This window comes from Ictalurus punctatus, chromosome 3 (assembly GCF_001660625.3).
Source record: "Ictalurus punctatus breed USDA103 chromosome 3, Coco_2.0, whole genome shotgun sequence".
Taxonomy (NCBI): domain Eukaryota; kingdom Metazoa; phylum Chordata; class Actinopteri; order Siluriformes; family Ictaluridae; genus Ictalurus; species Ictalurus punctatus.
Genome location: NC_030418.2, coordinates 29,095,659 through 29,112,921, shown reverse-complemented (window position 1 = coordinate 29,112,921; position 17,263 = coordinate 29,095,659). Strand labels below are relative to the sequence as shown.

At 40.1% G+C, this 17,263-nt stretch overlaps 2 protein-coding genes across 5 annotated transcripts in view; one reads left to right on the top strand and one right to left on the bottom strand.

Moving 5' to 3' along the window:
• Nucleotides 1-8,638, bottom strand: part of clgn (calmegin) — a 19,817-nt gene extending 11,179 nt beyond the window's left edge. The window contains exons 1-9 of one of the 3 annotated variants that reach the window (XM_017464425.2): nucleotides 8,504-8,638; nucleotides 3,321-3,491; nucleotides 3,116-3,189; nucleotides 2,633-2,691; nucleotides 2,057-2,198; nucleotides 1,362-1,443; nucleotides 1,066-1,258; nucleotides 629-818; nucleotides 348-461 (exon numbers count right to left, since the gene is read on the bottom strand). In XM_017464425.2, coding sequence (XP_017319914.2) covers nucleotides 348-461; nucleotides 629-818; nucleotides 1,066-1,258; nucleotides 1,362-1,443; nucleotides 2,057-2,198; nucleotides 2,633-2,691; nucleotides 3,116-3,189; nucleotides 3,321-3,491 — 1,025 coding nt within the window. In that variant the 5' untranslated portion in view covers nucleotides 8,504-8,638. Of the gene's footprint in view, nucleotides 1-347; nucleotides 462-628; nucleotides 819-1,065; nucleotides 1,259-1,361; nucleotides 1,444-2,056; nucleotides 2,199-2,632; nucleotides 2,692-3,115; nucleotides 3,190-3,320; nucleotides 3,492-6,371; nucleotides 6,551-8,503 lie in introns of those variants that run through there. The other 2 variants (XM_017464424.2, XM_017464427.3) reach the window with 2 other exon arrangements.
• Nucleotides 8,639-11,998: 3,360 nt separating this feature from the next.
• naa15b (N-alpha-acetyltransferase 15, NatA auxiliary subunit b) overlaps nucleotides 11,999-17,263 on the top strand; it is a 29,874-nt gene continuing 24,609 nt past the window's right edge. The window contains exon 1 of one of the 2 annotated variants that reach the window (XM_017464430.3): nucleotides 11,999-12,257. In XM_017464430.3, the coding sequence (XP_017319919.1) occupies nucleotides 12,204-12,257 (54 nt within the window). In that variant the 5' untranslated portion in view covers nucleotides 11,999-12,203. The remainder of the gene's footprint in view (nucleotides 12,258-17,263) is intronic. The other variant, XM_017464432.3, reaches the window with a different exon arrangement.

Here is a 17,263-nt window from a genome sequence, read left to right as displayed (position 1 = left end):
TGTGAGAAAAATGCCTCCAAGTGTCCAGGCAAGTGTGTTTAGCGATTTCATGCAAATTAACTGATGAGGTCCATTTCACTTTAAAACTGTCTGCGGTCATCGTCATCTAACCCTAACCCTGGTTGTCATGATCTGAGTCTCAAACCCTTTTAAAGAGGTTTTTAAAATTCAAGCACTAACTGTAATAGGAAAGCTGTTAGTGTTAGTACTCAAAAAAGCTCACTGATTCTGTTGAACTAGTTTGTTTATATATATATATATATATATATATATATATATATATATATATACTACACATTTTCACTACTATTAATATAATTTGATTAGTACTACTACAAGATATTTACCAGTCTTCAGGTTTCTCAGCTGTAGAGTCTGGGACAAACTCAGGCTCATCATCCAGCCAGCCCTCAGGTTTCACTGCATCAGGGTCAGGCACTGTTGCAGGGGCATCCTCATCCCTAGAGAGAGAGAGAGAGAGAGGAGAGAGAGAGAGAGAGAGAGAGAGAGAGAGAGAGAGAGAGGAGAGAGAGAGAGAGAGAGAGAGAGATAAATCGTGAAAGCAGCAGAAGACAAACCCTTCAATACTCAAATACTGACTCTGTTCTCTCAAACTTTAGAGCCTCACCAGTCATCAGGCTTGACAGCTTCTGGGTCAGGAATCTTAGCTCTCTCGTCCCAGTCACTCGGTTTAGAGTCGTTGGGATCATCGATCTCTTTAGGTGGGTTTACCGGTGGAACCACGTCAGTCAGCAAGTTTCCTTTGCTAACACTGGATTGGTCAATAAATATCTCGTACGTATTGTCTGGGTTCAGAACTGATTAAGAGAAAACAAACAACAACAAAAACATGAACAAATTGTAGTAAGTAATTACACTGTAAAACAAAACAATAACTCTTTTCTACGCTGCAGTGTTCATTTAAGTCTATAATTATAGAAAGCCCTTTTTAGTAAGCATCCAGACATCATAAAGACAATAGCATATCATCACACTGTCCATCTCTATAAACTCAAGGAATAAACGCATGAATAAAATGTCAGAGGATGAGGTGAAAGCACACACCCAGTGTGTAGAGGTGAGTTTTCTTGTCAGAATACACCTTTCTGAGGTCTGTGTCAGCCCTCTTGGCATGCTTCTCCTCAAAATCTCCATTCAGAGGGTTTTTATGCCTGAAGATGAGGTGCAGTTTGTAGTCTTCTCCGCACTTGTCTGGCCCGAACATGATCGTGTATGGTGTGCGGTCGTGAAACTGCTCCTGTATTGAAGAGTCCGGGTTAAAGAGTAACTATCTGTCAAAATAACAACGTTCCTCGACGCTATATAAACACCATCAATTATTGGAAACTCAACACACTTACCAAGTCCAGGTTGGGGGAGTCAGACAGTAATTTAATGTAGGCCCCACCACAGTCAATCCCGTCTTGAAAATTAACTTCATACCTGATGGAGATTGAAACAATCACTTGTATGATTAAACATACACGTAAATAGCAAGAAGCAAAGCAATTCTCAAAAATAAATAAATAAATTAAAATTAAAAAAAATTGGCCCATGTCACAAAGTGGAATCAGTATTACAGTTATAGTATAATAACTGTTATAACTATATACAATGTTATAGTATCACAATATTGATATAAACTGGCTAACTTAAATCTCACAGGAATCCAGACAGTCTGAATAATGGGCTCAGTTTTATTAAATAATGCCCAATGCACCCAGAAAATGAATCCAAGCAAATATTGATAGATATACATTTTGACATGTCTTGAATTATATTACATTATGTTTCAATAAACTAACAAATATACTTCATTTGCATTTTTGTCATCAACTTATTTTGTTGCACAAATTCTACTCTGTGCTCTTCCTGATGCGAGAAACAGAAATCATCCACAATTATACAATTAGATGGTACAGGCTTCCTAATGGCTCAACCTTCTCCCTTCCACCTCTCCCTCAAACTCCATCTTATTACCACTTAGCTCAATCTCTCACTCATTCCAGCCCAGTGACAGGTCGCTATGGGAACTGTAACCAGGAAGTTCACTCACTGCACCACGAGCGGTTTGTTCTTGAAGACGAACGGTTTGTTGAGAGGAGCTGCGATGGCGTGAAGCTTGGCGCGGGACTTTAGGACCAAACCCAGGTCACCAGGCACTTTGTTCTCCTTCAGAGCCTCCACCTCCCACTTGCCTGAAATCAACGAGCAGAACACACATTATGGAAATGCACCATGTGATAATTACAGTTTACATCTGTTGTACTTATTTAATGACTTATTTAACTTATGTAATGTATGTTGAAACCTAAGAGCCACTGTTATCGAATAATACTTACTAGTTAAGGGTATATCAAACTTAAGCTTTAAATCTGTTTAATACATACTTTCAGGTATGGCATTAATGTATTATTACTATTTATTTATAGAATCTTGTAAGATATTTCTCGTGTCAGAATGACAGCCTGAATTCTGCAACTGCCCTTAGACCTTCATTATAAGTGAATTTCAACTAAACAGGATCGGAGCTCTTTTCTCGGGACAGTAAAACATGGTGAAACGGTTATATTCTTTGAACACAGCAGTTTTCTTGTGATGCTGGCAAACCAGAGACGCGCTGAAAGCTCACCATCATACTTCGCAATATCCTCATCTGCATCCTCTTTCATTGTTTTGGACTTGATCCATCTGTACAAAAAAACAAAACAAAAGACAGAGCATTTTCAATGCTTGATCCATTTGGCAAAACGGAGTTAGCAGAATAATTCATTTTTCTCCTCAGATTTCATGACTGCCAGTTCCCACCCACTAGCTAGATCTCCCCCATCACACAGCAGCGACCAATCAGGGATGGCGAAGTCTAGCACTTGCCCTGCTCATGCTGCATCACAGGGCAGCTAAACACACTCGGAAGAAAACCGCTTCCTTCCACATGAGTGGGCTGACGAATGCACACGATTGTCTAGTGTCACTCTGATTAACAGGGAAGAGAGTAAAATCCATCCCTCCCACCCCGAGAGAACACAGCTAATTACATACTCTTGGACTCCCGGTCGTAATCACTGAGGGTTTTTTTTTTTTCTCTCTCTGTCAAATCTAGGCCACGCGTTACCTGCCAAGAGCTCCATCGTCGAATGTCTCGGAGAAGAAAACCTCACCAGTGGGTACAGGGGTCTTATATGTGACCTGTGTAAATGTACAAACATGCCACATAAAGTCTATAATCCTTTTGCATATTTCTTACTAATGATGTATATTATTAATAAACTAACATGCAATATAAATCAACTGCAACATAAACCTTAATGACCTCTGACCTGGAAAGAGACTTTAGCATCAGCTTGCACTTCACTGCTGTCTGCCTCGGAGTCCAGCTCTCCATCCTCCACTTGTGCCTCTTCATCATCCTCAAGCTCATCTTCCTGGGCCCGTGTTACCACGACGATGGACAAGAGTAGGAGACACGTCCAACTCCACTGCAGCTTCATCTATACATACATACATACATACATACACACACACACACACACACACACATATATATATATATATATATATATATATATATATATATATATATATATATATATATATATATATATATATATATATATATATATATATATATATATATATATATATATATATATATATATATATGTGTGTGTGTGTGTGTGTGTGTATGTATTTTATATATATATATATATATATATATATATATATATATATATAAAATACATACACACACACACACACACACATATATATTTATATATATATATATATATATATATATATATATATATATATATATATATATATAAATATAAAAGAGATCAATCCAATACAAGTGCTAAATATTAGGTCGTATACTGTATGCATACTCGATGATACAGAACCTGAAATTAACCTGTTACCCAACAATAATAACGTTGGGCAGACAGGATATGAACAATAAGACATAAAACTACAGCATATAATAATAATTTTTTAAAATGTTACAGAAAGTCACATTACTCTATGATCTGGTTGCAATCCCACTGCTAACTTTTTCAAATTAACTAATACATTTCTGTCTGTTACTGGATGCAACACATCGGCTTACTACCCTCTAATAGAAATATGAAATGCTATTCGTTTCCTCACATGTGGATTCCTGGCTGTTGGAAAAGAGGAAGAAAAAATAAACACAGTTGGCACAGAGGTGCAGCACGTAGCATCACTGCATCACAGATCCACGGTTCGCAGTGTGATCCTAAGCTCAGGTTACTGTCCGTGTGGAGCTTTGCGTATTCTCCATTAACCACAGGTTAAGAGCCCACAGGCATAAATGAGTTGTGAAAGTTTGTGGACACCTCACCATCACTCCCATATGCACTTGTTTGGGGAAGTGGGGGCTCAACGGTTAAGGCTCCGGGTTTCTAATCAGAACGTCGGGGGTTCAAGCCCCAGCACTGCCAAACTGCCACTGTTGATCCCTTGAGCAAGGCCCCTAACCCTCTCTGCTCCAGGGGCGCCGTATCATGGCTGACCCTGCATGCTGACCCCAACTTCCTAACAATCTGGGATATGCAAAGAAAAGAATTTCACTGTGCTCTAATGTATATGTGACCAATAAAGGCTTCTTCTTCTTGAAAATGCCATTCCAGATTTAGTCCCCCTTTGTGGTTATAATAACCTCCACTCCTCTGGGAAGGCTTTCCATTTGATTTTGGAGCATGGCTTTGGGGATTTGCCCATTCTGCCACAAGAGGATTAGTGAGGTCAGGCAATGATCTGAGGTGCAGTCGATGTCCTGGTTCATCCCAAACGTGTTCAGCGGGGTTGAGGTTGGGGCTCCGTGCAGGACTCTCGAGTTCTTCCACTCCAAACTTGGGAAACAAACCATGTCTTCATGGAGTTTGCATACAGAGACATTCTACACAATTATACACTTCCAACTTTGTGGCAACAGTTTGGAGAAGACCCGGATGGTCAGGTGTCCACTAACTTTCAACCATACAGGCAAGTGCTCTTGATCCACTGTGACCCTAACCAGGATAAAACAGTTACTGAAAACCCTGCTGGAAAAACAAACAAACAAGACAACCTCAAAGAACTTGAAATGGTTTTAATGGTTATAATGGGAACTGTAATGGTCCCTATAGGTTTCTACTGGTAATTTGTTGCCTTCTAGGTGGCATGTTATGTCTAGTGGACACCATTAAGGACCAATAATGGTTTGTACCAATAATGGTAATGGTTTTAATAGTTAACAGCTGATGGTCTGTAGTGGAAACCATTACAATTTCTGTGATGGTTTCTGATGGTTTCTATTGGGTCCCCCCCACCCCATCACGGAATGAATGAATGATTCAAACAACTACTAGGGAAAGTATTTTCCTCTCAATTCGTACTAACAACATAATGAAAGCAGGTAAAGTATTTCTGCGAGGTATATACAGTACAACTACATACTCCACATGGCATACAAACTAACGAGCGCCCTCTACAGGCGAAATGCAGTAACTGCAACCATTCAACCTAGCACGTTGAATAGAAATTAAAACTCCGTTATCATAACTAACATCAGTTTAGCCGTTAGATTAGCAGTCTCTTCTTTTAAGGAAAGGAAATGTGCTCTGGAGTGTCTTTTTTTTATTATTCAAACCTAAATAAACCTAATGACGCCAGGTATATTTAAAATATGTTACATAAGCAACTCTCAGAGTTACACAGCAGGCTAACGGAGCTAGCTTAGTCATCTTAGTCATCCGGTTATAGTCAGCAAGCTAGCGATTTGTGCACCTTTTTGCACCTCTGCACCAAGGAAAACCATTTTTAAAAAATAATTTCCATTTTTAAAAGGTTACACTGTCTTTTCAACATCAATAACTTTTGAGTTAAGAACATTAAATGCAGAAGTTATATACTGTATACAGAGAGGATTATATGATGTTATACGTTAACTGCTCCTTATTACACATTAACGATTTCCTCAGTTTTCTGGTCAAATCTGACCATTACTGGTTATAACCAGTTTCAGTAATAAACCTCAATACTACAGGCGCACGAAAACATTCGCTATATTCATCTCAATATATTATTTGATCCTTTTAATCAAGGAGGAAGAAATTCGAGGGAAAATAAATAAATAAATAAATAAACGAAGACGTGAGGTCCTAAAACCTCTGGTGAACTGTTAAAGCATGCAGCACTGATGATTTAGACTGCAGAACGCAATAAAAATATATATATTAAAGTGTAAACATTCATACCAACGCTAAATCCCCTTGATAGCTAGCAGACATTTACCATTACTCTATTTGTGGGATTTTTATTCGCAAGCAAGCGGAGATTTTCTTCTCACTAACCGCTTCTTCACTCACCTTAAACTGTCGAATATTTTTCCCCTAAAGTCTCCGCTCTCTCCTGATAAAACAACCCGATACAACAAGTGACTTTGCTTCAATTAATCCCGCTGAAATGAATGGAGTGTATGACAGAAGAAATGGAGCAGGGCGCTTTGGAGCTCATAGCGCAGTGCCTCAAGACAAAAAACAGAATTCCAAATGACTCTCTAGACACTACAGATGCGCCCTATGTAGTGTATCAAATAACTGGCTCTGCACCCTACATAGCGCACTCCTGAGGTAAATAGAGAGCAATTTGAGATGCAGTTTCCCGTGCCCGCCTTTTCCGTTAAAAACATTTCCGGTTTCAAGAGGTCAAAATAAAAGTTATAATATATAGTAAAAGCTGCGACGAATGTGTTGAAATAATAATACTATTACTACTATTACTACTACTACTACTACTACTAATAATAATAATAATAATAATAATAATAGGGTAGGATAATGTAGGATAAGTGGTACAGAAAATGGATGGATGGATGGATTATCCATCCATTTTCTATACCACTTATCCTACAGGGTCATGGGGAACCTGGAGCCTATCCCACGGATCATGGGGCACAAATCAAGGGACACACTGGACAGGGTGCCAATCCATCGCAGGGCACAATCACATACACATTCACACACCCATTCATACACTACGGACACTTTGGACATGCCAATCAGCCTACCATGCATGTCTTTGGACTGGGGGAGGAAACCGGAGTACCCGGAGGAAACCTCAGCAGCACAGGGAGAACATGCAAACTCCTCACACACAGGCAGTGGCGGGAATCGAACCCCAAACCCTGGAGGTGTGAGGAGAACATGTTAACCACTAAGCCCCCATAGTAGTAATAAGAAGAAGAAGAAGAAGAAGAAGAAGAAGAAGAATAGCAAGTGCAACCTCTAGATCATCTGTCCTCATCCTACTTGACCTCTCTGCTGCTTTCAACACTGTGAACCATCAGATCCTCCTGTCAACTCTCTCCAGCCTGGGCATCACTGGAACAATTCTGCGCTGGGTGGAATCCTATCTCTCTGACAGGTCCTTCAAGGTATCATGGAGGGGAAATATTTCTGAAACTCGGCAACTCACAACTGGCGTTCCACAGGGGTCAGTTCAGGGTCCCCTCCTCTTTTCTATCCACACTACATCTCTAGGGGAGGTGTTTGTCTCAGGGCTTCTCATATCATTTCTATGCTGACGACACCCAGCTCTATTTGTCCTTCCAGCCTGACAATCCATCTGTCTCTGCACGCATCTCTGCTTGCCTGTCAGACATCTCAGTCTGGATGAGGGAACACCATCTTAAGCTCAACCTGGAAAAATCTGACCTTCTCGTCATCCCAGCCTGTCACTCAATCAACCACAACCTCACTGTACAGCTCTGCTCAACCATACTCAAGCCAACCAGGACGGCCAGGAACCTTGGGGGTGATCCTTGATGACAGCTTGACCTTTACAGGCCACATCTCAACAACTGCACGGTCCTGTAGGTTCATCCTGTACAACATCAAGAAAATCAGACCCTACCTCACCGAACAGGCTACACAGATACTAGTCCAGGCTCTTGTTATCTCAAAACTGGACTAGTGCAATGCACTACTCTCGGGTCTCCCAGCCAGCTCCATCAAACCCCTTCAGATGATTCAGAATGCTGCAGCACGCCTTGTCTTCAACCAGCCCAAGCGAACCCATGTCACACCCCTCTTCATCTCCCTCCACTGGCTTCCTGTAGCTGCCCACATCAAATTCAAGGCCTTGTGCTCACCTACAAGACCTTGTCTGGATCAGCACCCTCCTACCTCAACTCTCTCCTGAAGGCTTACGTTCCCTCACGCAATCTGTGATCGATTAGCGACTGACGCTTAGTAGTTCCTACTCAGCATGGATCAAGGTCCCTTTCCAGAACCTTCAAACTAACTGTTCCTCAGAGGTGGAATGAACTTCCAACCTCAATCCGGACCGCAGAATCTCTCACCATGTTAAAAAAAACAGCTAAAGAACCACCTCTTCCGTGAACACCTAACCAACTCATAAAAAAAACCCTGAATAAATAAATAAAAATAAATAATAATAATAATAATAATAATAATAATAATAATAAAATTGCACTTACACCTCTACTCTGCACACTTTGCTTCTTCTGGAACTCAATTAATGGATCTTGTATGGTAGCACTATTTGTATTGTTCTCTGCTTGATATGTCGCTTTGCTTGTATTTTCTCATTTGTAAGTCTCTTTGGATAAAAGCGTCTGCTGAATGAATAAATGTAAATGTAAGAATAAGAATAAGAATTAGAATAAGAATACATAATTTAGGTCAAATTCTAACCATTTTAATTCACTATATATGTATGAGCATTACAGCAAAAACATTAAACATCTCTTTAATAAGTCATAAGAAACAAAAGAAGGCAAACTTATGCAATTTTGTTGTTAATCCGAACTGAAAACAGTTACTGAGCTGCTGTTTAGGAATCTTCTGAATTCACCAAGAAGGCACTATCAGATTGCCTTAACACAAACATTTCCAAAGACCTTTCACCTTTCTAGGCCTAGAATTTCTGCATTTTCAACACAACATGACATGCTGTGAATTGCATTAATCAAATCAAACAAAAAATGGTCATTTTTTGGAAATTGTATGGAGAGTTAAGGTCAGTGCACCGAACCACTGAAATAAGATCGGTGGGAATAAAGGTAGAAAGCCACATACACTCATTTAAATGCATGTATATGGTCCACAAAAAAAGGAATATACTCAGATTAGTTGGTGTATTGTTTTTTTGTGTGGTATGTGGTATCTTGCTACCTACATCTGTTAACATGTCCTCTGAATGAAGAACATCCGACAGACCACTTTTACACTCAGGTCAATGTTTTAACATTGTTGTACACACTGAAGACTTTTAACTGGTTTCCCCTACATACCACTTCATTTTGAGAGAACAAATATTTTGAGAGTAGTATCCAGGTTTACGTTTTTATGTCAAATAATACAAATGTTTTTTTTTAATACACTGTAAATTATAATTATTTCATATACAGCCATGTTTTTTCCTCTGAGAACCCAGAATAAACACACACAGATTTTAAACGATCTGTATACTTTAAGTCACATATAACAGATTTTTAAATAAGCATGGAAAACATGACCAATTCATAACAGCATTATTTAGATGCAAGGTTTGTTCCCACTCCAAATGTTTAGAGCTGCTAAACATGCTGAAACACTGAAACAGCTGAGCTCATGCCTGTGGTCCGCATTAAGAATCGTGATGTAGAAGAGAAAATATTTATATGCTCGTTTGTCTCTCATGTGAGTTAAAGCTTCCAGTGAGTGGGTGCAGACAGATGGTGTAGAAGCCTTGATAGAGCTGTGAAGTTAAAGCATGTGTCCCAACTGTTTCCACAATAGTGTTTCACAATATGATCTGCTGAAATTGTAGTGTTCTTGGACATGGGTATTTATGATAACGGATCATACTGAAGTTTGTGCTGGAAATCTTCATTTAATAACATTTAGTTTATGAGCTTAGTAGAACGTTATAGTTTGTTAGATTTATGTAATCATGATATATTATTATCAAGTACTGAAAGGTAAAATGAGATCTTGATCACTGTCTCATATTCTCGTCTGTCCACTAGCACAACTTGACTCAACCAGTCATCCCTCAAAACAGATGGAAGACGATAAACCCAAACTGTTTTTATAGCTCTTCTCACGTCCATACAAACTCAGCTTAATTGTATTAATCTGCATGGACTAGCACGTGGATATGTTTTTACAAAGTACTTCTATAAATCGCCCTGAGGCTGTGCTACATGCTGTAAATGTAAACGTGGCCTTTCTGTGTCAGAAAAGGTTGAACTGAGTGCTTTAACCCAACCCAGCTTTTCTACCTTTATCTTCTGCTTCACACGCCTTGGATGTGTTTGTACATATCTGATTTAATCTAGTGTCTTGACGCAAGTCCCAATCTGGTCCTGAATGTCCTGAGTTCAGCACTGTCTCAGACTAGTGAGAATGAAACAGCTAATAGCTTTTAAGCAAACAACGAAAGCTGTCTCACATATGAGTCTTTATTTTCTTTCTTGTAAATGTAGGCAGTATAGTTACTCTGGCTGTGTAATGAAATCAAAATACTTCCGTTAAAAAAACACTACATCTGAGCTGTTTGTTAGCATGAATGGTGAGACGTCTGTATGTGTATGTGACTCAGATGTGTGTATTAGATATACGCTGTGTGTAATCAAGTGTAATATAGAAGGAGATCAGTTGCAATTGTTTAGATATAGGCTATTTATAGAATGTAAAGAAAAGTAATGTTATATATATTTTTATTTTAACCATAAGAGAAGAACAACGTCACAGATTATCACACGTCAAAATATTGCAATCTTTGTCCAGTTTAGAAAAAAATACATCTGTGATCTTAAACAACTCTTTATTTCCTGTTTTTGTTAACATTTTTTCAACTTCAGCTGGCTGATGTTGTGTTCATGACAACTGGGAACTCAAGCTTTCCGGACGACAACGTACATGCGAACACAGCCATCTGTAGTTGGAAAAAACAAAACAAAAAACAAACGCTCACTGTAAGCTGTCTACAAAAACTGGAATTCAAGAGTTGCTTGTTTTGTGCTTAAAGTCCCCATGAAGTGTTTTAGCATTATTCAATGTGTTGTCGTAATTTTCACTTTAGCAGGAAGTCAGGGCAGAACAGATCGAATGGCTACTCGCCCTTTTGAAATAAATGGGCTAAGCCATACCTGACAGTTAGTGCCATGGATTTTTATGATGTCGGGGATGGGACACTTCAGATTCTAGAGAGCATTTGATTGGACAGAAAATCTGATGAGACTCTGAAGTGCAGAATGATGTCATGAAAAACGTTGATCCATGTCGGTGGTAGACTGTACATTTTTAATTACTATATCTTCTGAATGCAAATTTTGTCATCGTTTTGGAGCACTTTAGCTTATAGATAACCTTAAGGCTGCTATATTCATACTAAAAGACACAAAACTTGGATTTTGATTTCACGGGGACTTTAAAGTGGATTTTTGATAGTAAAGAAAATGACACGACAGACAAAAGAGCAGTTTGATAAAAATAAAATAAAAAAACTTTCAGAAAGCGAATTAACATTTCAATGATCGAAGTACCACCCAGCGATTTCAGACACAACAATAAACTCAAAAGTGCTTAAAAACAAATCACGCTGTTATTCCTTGTTTTCACGACGAGCACCGCCATATTGAAGTGACGTCACAAGGGACTCGCAACTCGGAGAAGTCGGAGCTAGCGGGAAAAAAAACTCCGACTTTCCGATCAGGAATTACGAGTTGGAAAAGTCGTTCTGGGAAGTCGGACATTTCCCATTTCCCACTTGATCATCACTATGAGCGCACATTGAGTTCGTGTGAACGCTCTACTGCGGGGAAAGAAGCTCACAAGCAGAAGATTCCGACTTCCTAGTTGTCGTGAACGCAGCAAGTGGTTCAGTGTGGATTTTCCCCTCCTGTCCAGTCGGTGCGCCCTCTGCAGGCAGAGCAGAAGAAGTGCAACCCAGAGAAGCGGAGCTGTCAACTTGCAACTTGACCCGGAGGAGAAGCAGCAGCTCGATCGGCCATTTTGGGAAAGAAGGGGCTTTTCTATCACCACGTGAGGGGTGGAGGGGTGTCCGAAAAGGGCAACAGAGCCGAGCAGAGCTGAGTAAGGGGGGGCAAAACTCGATCAGGGAGACGCGATTCGCTTCCGAGCCCGACACTCATTTCACATGTGCTAAACCTGAGGAAATACTGTTCAACGATGCCGAGTGTAACCTTACCGCCGAAAGAAAACGCTCTCTTCAAGAGAATTTTGGTGAGTAAAAGCGGGCATGCAGAGCCGATTTGTGCAGCTCTGTTCTGGAGGATGGACCCCGGCACAATGTGCTGTCAAATGGAGGTTAGCTGTGAAGCTAGCTCGATTAGTTTACATGCAAAGCTCGGTGTGTGCATGGCCTAGCCTGGTGCAAATGTAAACGTTTTAACAACAGAATCATCCACCTAGTTAAATATCATAAAACGATCCCCACATCTCTTTCTCTCAGCCATTTATCATGCACACGACTGAAGTTGCTTATCTATGCTAGCTTTCATAAGCAAGCCCAGTTTAGCATTAACAGGTTTAGCTAGCAAGCTGAGTTTTAATTCGCTAATCTAATCTAAACTAAAATAAATGCGAACTCCACATATTTCCTCAATATCTCACCACCTACAGACGTTTGCATGTCGCGTATTCTTATTTAGCAGTCGGTAAATAAGCTCGTGCGGTAGGGAACTATTAACTAGCTAGCTAGCAGTACTAAGTTAGCTAATACGCTAGTTAGCATAAGTCACTCACGTATTTTTGCTCATAATGTCGCGTAGTTTCACTTAAACAAATGTTCCCACTTGTAACTTCGGTTATTCGCGTGTGTTTCTCCTTACATTTGTGTTTGCGTGGGATTTTACTTAGTTTTATTGCCCCCCATGACGTATTATTATTATTAAACGAATTAGTTAGCTAGCATTAGGCTAGGCTACTGAAAGGCTACTGTGTCTGGGCCTGCTAGTCACAACATGATTACTGGAGTTAGTTAGCTAACCTTCTTACATGACGTGTGTGTTCATAAACAAGACTCTTTCCAAAAGAGTGTCTAGTAATTTAGTTTCTTTAACGAAATATGTTGCACGTTTAGCTTCCAGGCTATGTTTTGCATAAGTTTCTGCCCCCGTCTGACAGACACATGGACATTATAATGAAACTCAGGGATGTGAAAGTCTTATTGTGATTTAATTACTTGTTGCTTTTTAGATAAAGTTCTTCTTTGGGTGTTACTAGGCTTTAAAACATCTTGACAGTAGTTAGTGTGAGGGATAACAATAAGAACCGTGTAATTGCACTAATGAGCATGCATTATACTTCATATATAATGCATGTGTTTTAGTTCATTAGGAGTTCTAGGTTAGGGATGGGCGACATGGACTTAAAACGGTATCACGATATTTTCTGGTATTTATTGCGTTAACGTTATCAGTGACGATATAAATATAGTGCCATTTCACCACAGATTTGGCTACAAGTGACAGGTGTAGGCAGTATTGAGAGCCTCAGAAACACAAACATTGATCTGAAAATAAAATTGATTTTCTATAACCAAACCAGATCCAGATTGTAGAGGTACAGTAGCTCCTTGTTTAGCGATAAACTCCTCCTCGCAAACGATAAGATCTCGCCCATCCCTACAATAGATGTGCTTGATTGATTGCTGAGAAGTTTTTTAGAAAGGATTACTTATGCTTTTCCACCTGTAGATGCATCGGGGCTGATATTTAAACACAGAATTGATGTCGGATCATGTTTTACATTATTTTCAATCCGCTCCAATCCACTGATGTGTGTGTTATCGAGTGAATGTGTCTGATGTTGACGTGACAATTTTTTCACATGTACACAGGACGCAGCTTGTCTTAAGGCCTGTTACCATTGCGTCTCTGGTGTTTTATATAACACAGCGACAGAAGGTCTCGGAGAGTCTCCTCTGCTGTTGTCAGGATGTCAGTGTTGGCCTAGTGTTGGGTATCAGCTCATGCATGGATAGTGTTGGATCACATACCTGCTTTACAATTTTTCTCTAAACCACTTGGTTGAAGTGAGAGCGTTACGTTACATTTAGTTCCTGCCTTTTCACCTCACCAGCTACGTTTACATCCTTGTAGTTTTTATGAGAATTTTGGGATATCGCGTAGAAAAGAAAAAAAAATCACTAGATCTACAAAATGTGCATAAAAAAAACGTGCGTGCTCAATTAAGGTGGATAATTTATTTTTTATTTGATAAGATGTGCATAAACTGCGATGGAAAGATGTTTACTGAAGAAATTCCTCGATGTTTGTTAAAAACGTCATGTGACTTTGCCTCAGCAAATCAGAAAAATAAAAACGATGTAGTGGCAATGCGTTTTTGTTTTTTGTGGGAACTGGAGCGCGGTGGGTTGGCGTAATGACTAACCAGTGGACCACAGCGTCTTGTCGCACAGTTGAGCAAATATCAGGCATCCACCTCTGATCACAAGATAACATGAGGTTTTTGATGGCGTTTCATCCGCGTGCTCTGAAGTGCAGGTCATTTATTATATTGCAAAAAAAAAAAGTCACAGTGACTTCCATTTGTATTGATACGTTATGCCAGTTTCTCCAGAAGTGACGGTTTTGTTCTCTTGAACAGATGGGATGCAAACTGTGCATTATTTGCACTTTTATTATTATGCGATGTTCCAATTTTTCTGCATAAGTTAAATTCGCAACTTGGATGGAAACGTGTAGGGCTGGGTGATATGGCAACACGGGCTTATATACAACCTGAGGGGGTGCTCCGACCGATCGCTTGCTCACGGGAGAACCTCGAAATGTGGAGTCATGTGGGACGGGAATCGAACCACCAACCCTACGATTAGTGGACAACCCACTCTACCACCTGAGCCACAACCGCCCTAAAGGTACAATAAGGGCTAAATATAATAATGACTCAAAAAGCTTATCATCAATATCGTGAAGATTTTTTTTAATCACGATAAATATCGATATGGTTTTATCGCCCAGCCCTAGAAACATAGCTAGAGTTCTCCACTGCTAGGCTGTCCGATAAACGCTGCGCTATAACAGCAGACACAAAACGTAGCTGCTTTTTGTACATTCTTATCAGACCACATGATCAAAACGTTCGAAACAGCCCGTACAGGTACGTGAGAGATGATTCGCAATGTTTGGAGGAGCGTGCAAATTTTCAAAATGACCACAGATTTAGGCCGAGACGCTTCACGTGATGTCACAATGCACGTTCAGCCAAAAACCCTCTTCGATTCATGTACTTCGAACATGAGTACTGCTAAAAGGTATAATAAATGTGTTTGACAGCCTTCCTCAAACGAAAGTGACGTATAAAATCCGTTCTCAGGCAGTCACTGGAGACGTGTTCGTAATGCCGAGTGTAAACGGCTTTACGTTTTGGCTGTTCATTCGTGATCGAGACTGACGATAATACCAAGTGCGAACAGGGCCGGAGTAACCGAGCCGACTCCCTGTGCTCCTCAGAGGTGTGTGGCAGTGTGCTTTAAGGCAATTTTGTGTCCTGTGTTCAAGTCCAAAACCTGTATTGTCAGTCAACATCCTACACAGCGTTACATACATCAGCGTGTCAGATATGAACCTGTGTGGCGGTCTGGGAAAACCTGTCAGATGTCTTGATGAATGAATTCTGGCGAACAACCAAAATGCTAAAACAAAATGTTTTTTTCTGCCTAGAGCACACATTAACAACTGAAAATATATTCAACCGATTTTTTTTTTTAAAGGTTTCCCAAAAATCATGTTTGGTGAGGAGCTAGATTTTTCCTCGAACACTGAATATCACACTTTGATCAAGTTTGAGGAAGCTTGTTAGCAAACCTTTATATCATTGTTTATTTTTTGATGTATCATAGATATGTATTCATAGGTTCTAATGTATATCGGTCATCTCGCCCAAATGTGTACTATTGTTCCAAATTGTAAGCCCATATATGAAGTAAGAAATTGTAGTGTATTATTTTGAGCATATGTTTAGTACACTAGTGTGATTTGGGTCATCCTTGGCTTTAGTCTGTTTCGTAATTGGCGTTTGTCTGACTTAAGTGACGATTGCGGCTTCGAGCACCGTTATCACCGTTACACCTCTTGTAGCTGGTATCGTGTTGTATTAAAACGCTGGCATGTCCCTGATTTAAACATGCATTATGATCACTTAGAGTCTACCACCAAGGAACATGAAATTTTCTGGCTTTCAGCTTGAAAGTGGTTAGGAGGTAAAGTTCTCAACATACACTTAGCGGTTCATTACGCTTCATATTACTGTGGGAAATTCTCTGAACTCTTCGCTGCTATCTGGTTACTGTATGCTGAAAAAATGGACCTGACCTTCACTTAAGACTTATTTAACAAACACACACTTGCAGCACTTAAGTAGTTTGACCAGACAGAGGAACCTCGGCGAGGCTTCATGCTGCACCTTGAGGTTAACGCTCCATGAAAGCGTTTTTCGTTTTTCGTTCGAAGTAATACGATTATTTGTCGAGTTTGACCGTTTATTCAACCGATCGATTAAATTGTGTTAGTGGATTTCAAGAGGGCGCACGGTGGCTTAGTGGTTAGCACGTTCACCTCACACCTCCAGGGTCGGGGGTTCGATTCCCACCGGGGCCCGGTGTGGAGTTTGCATGTTCTCCTCCGGGTACTCCGGTTTCCTCCCCCAGTCCAAAGACATGCATGGTAGGCTGATTGGCGTGTCCATTGTGTCAATGGTGTATGAAAGGGTGTGTGAATGTATGTGATTGTGCCCACTGTCCAGGGTGTACCCCGCCTTTGTCCAGGGTGTACCCCGCCTTGTGCCCCATGCTCCCTGGGATAGGCTCCAGGTTTCCCCGTGACCCTGAAGGAAGGATAAGCGGTATAGGGGATGGATGGATAGATTTCAAGAAACGTGCTGAATTTGAACAGAATGATCGGGATCTATAGAGGCGTGTGTATTCTGCAACTGTACTTAATCTGGAGTAAATATATTTAAAACGAACCTATTTTGTTTATTTGCTTGCTGTACAGTTATTGTGTTAGTTACTTTGGAGTTATATATTTTGAACGCACTGTTTTGTGTACAGCCCCATTACTCCATATGAATTTTTCAGTTATCAGGTTTTATACCTCGAGACGTACTAAGTGTTTAGTTGCAGCACTAAGATGCATCCTTTATCTGGCGTGGACGCCAGTCGTGTTGTGGAACATTAACGACCGCACCATGTTTTTGGAGAGCAG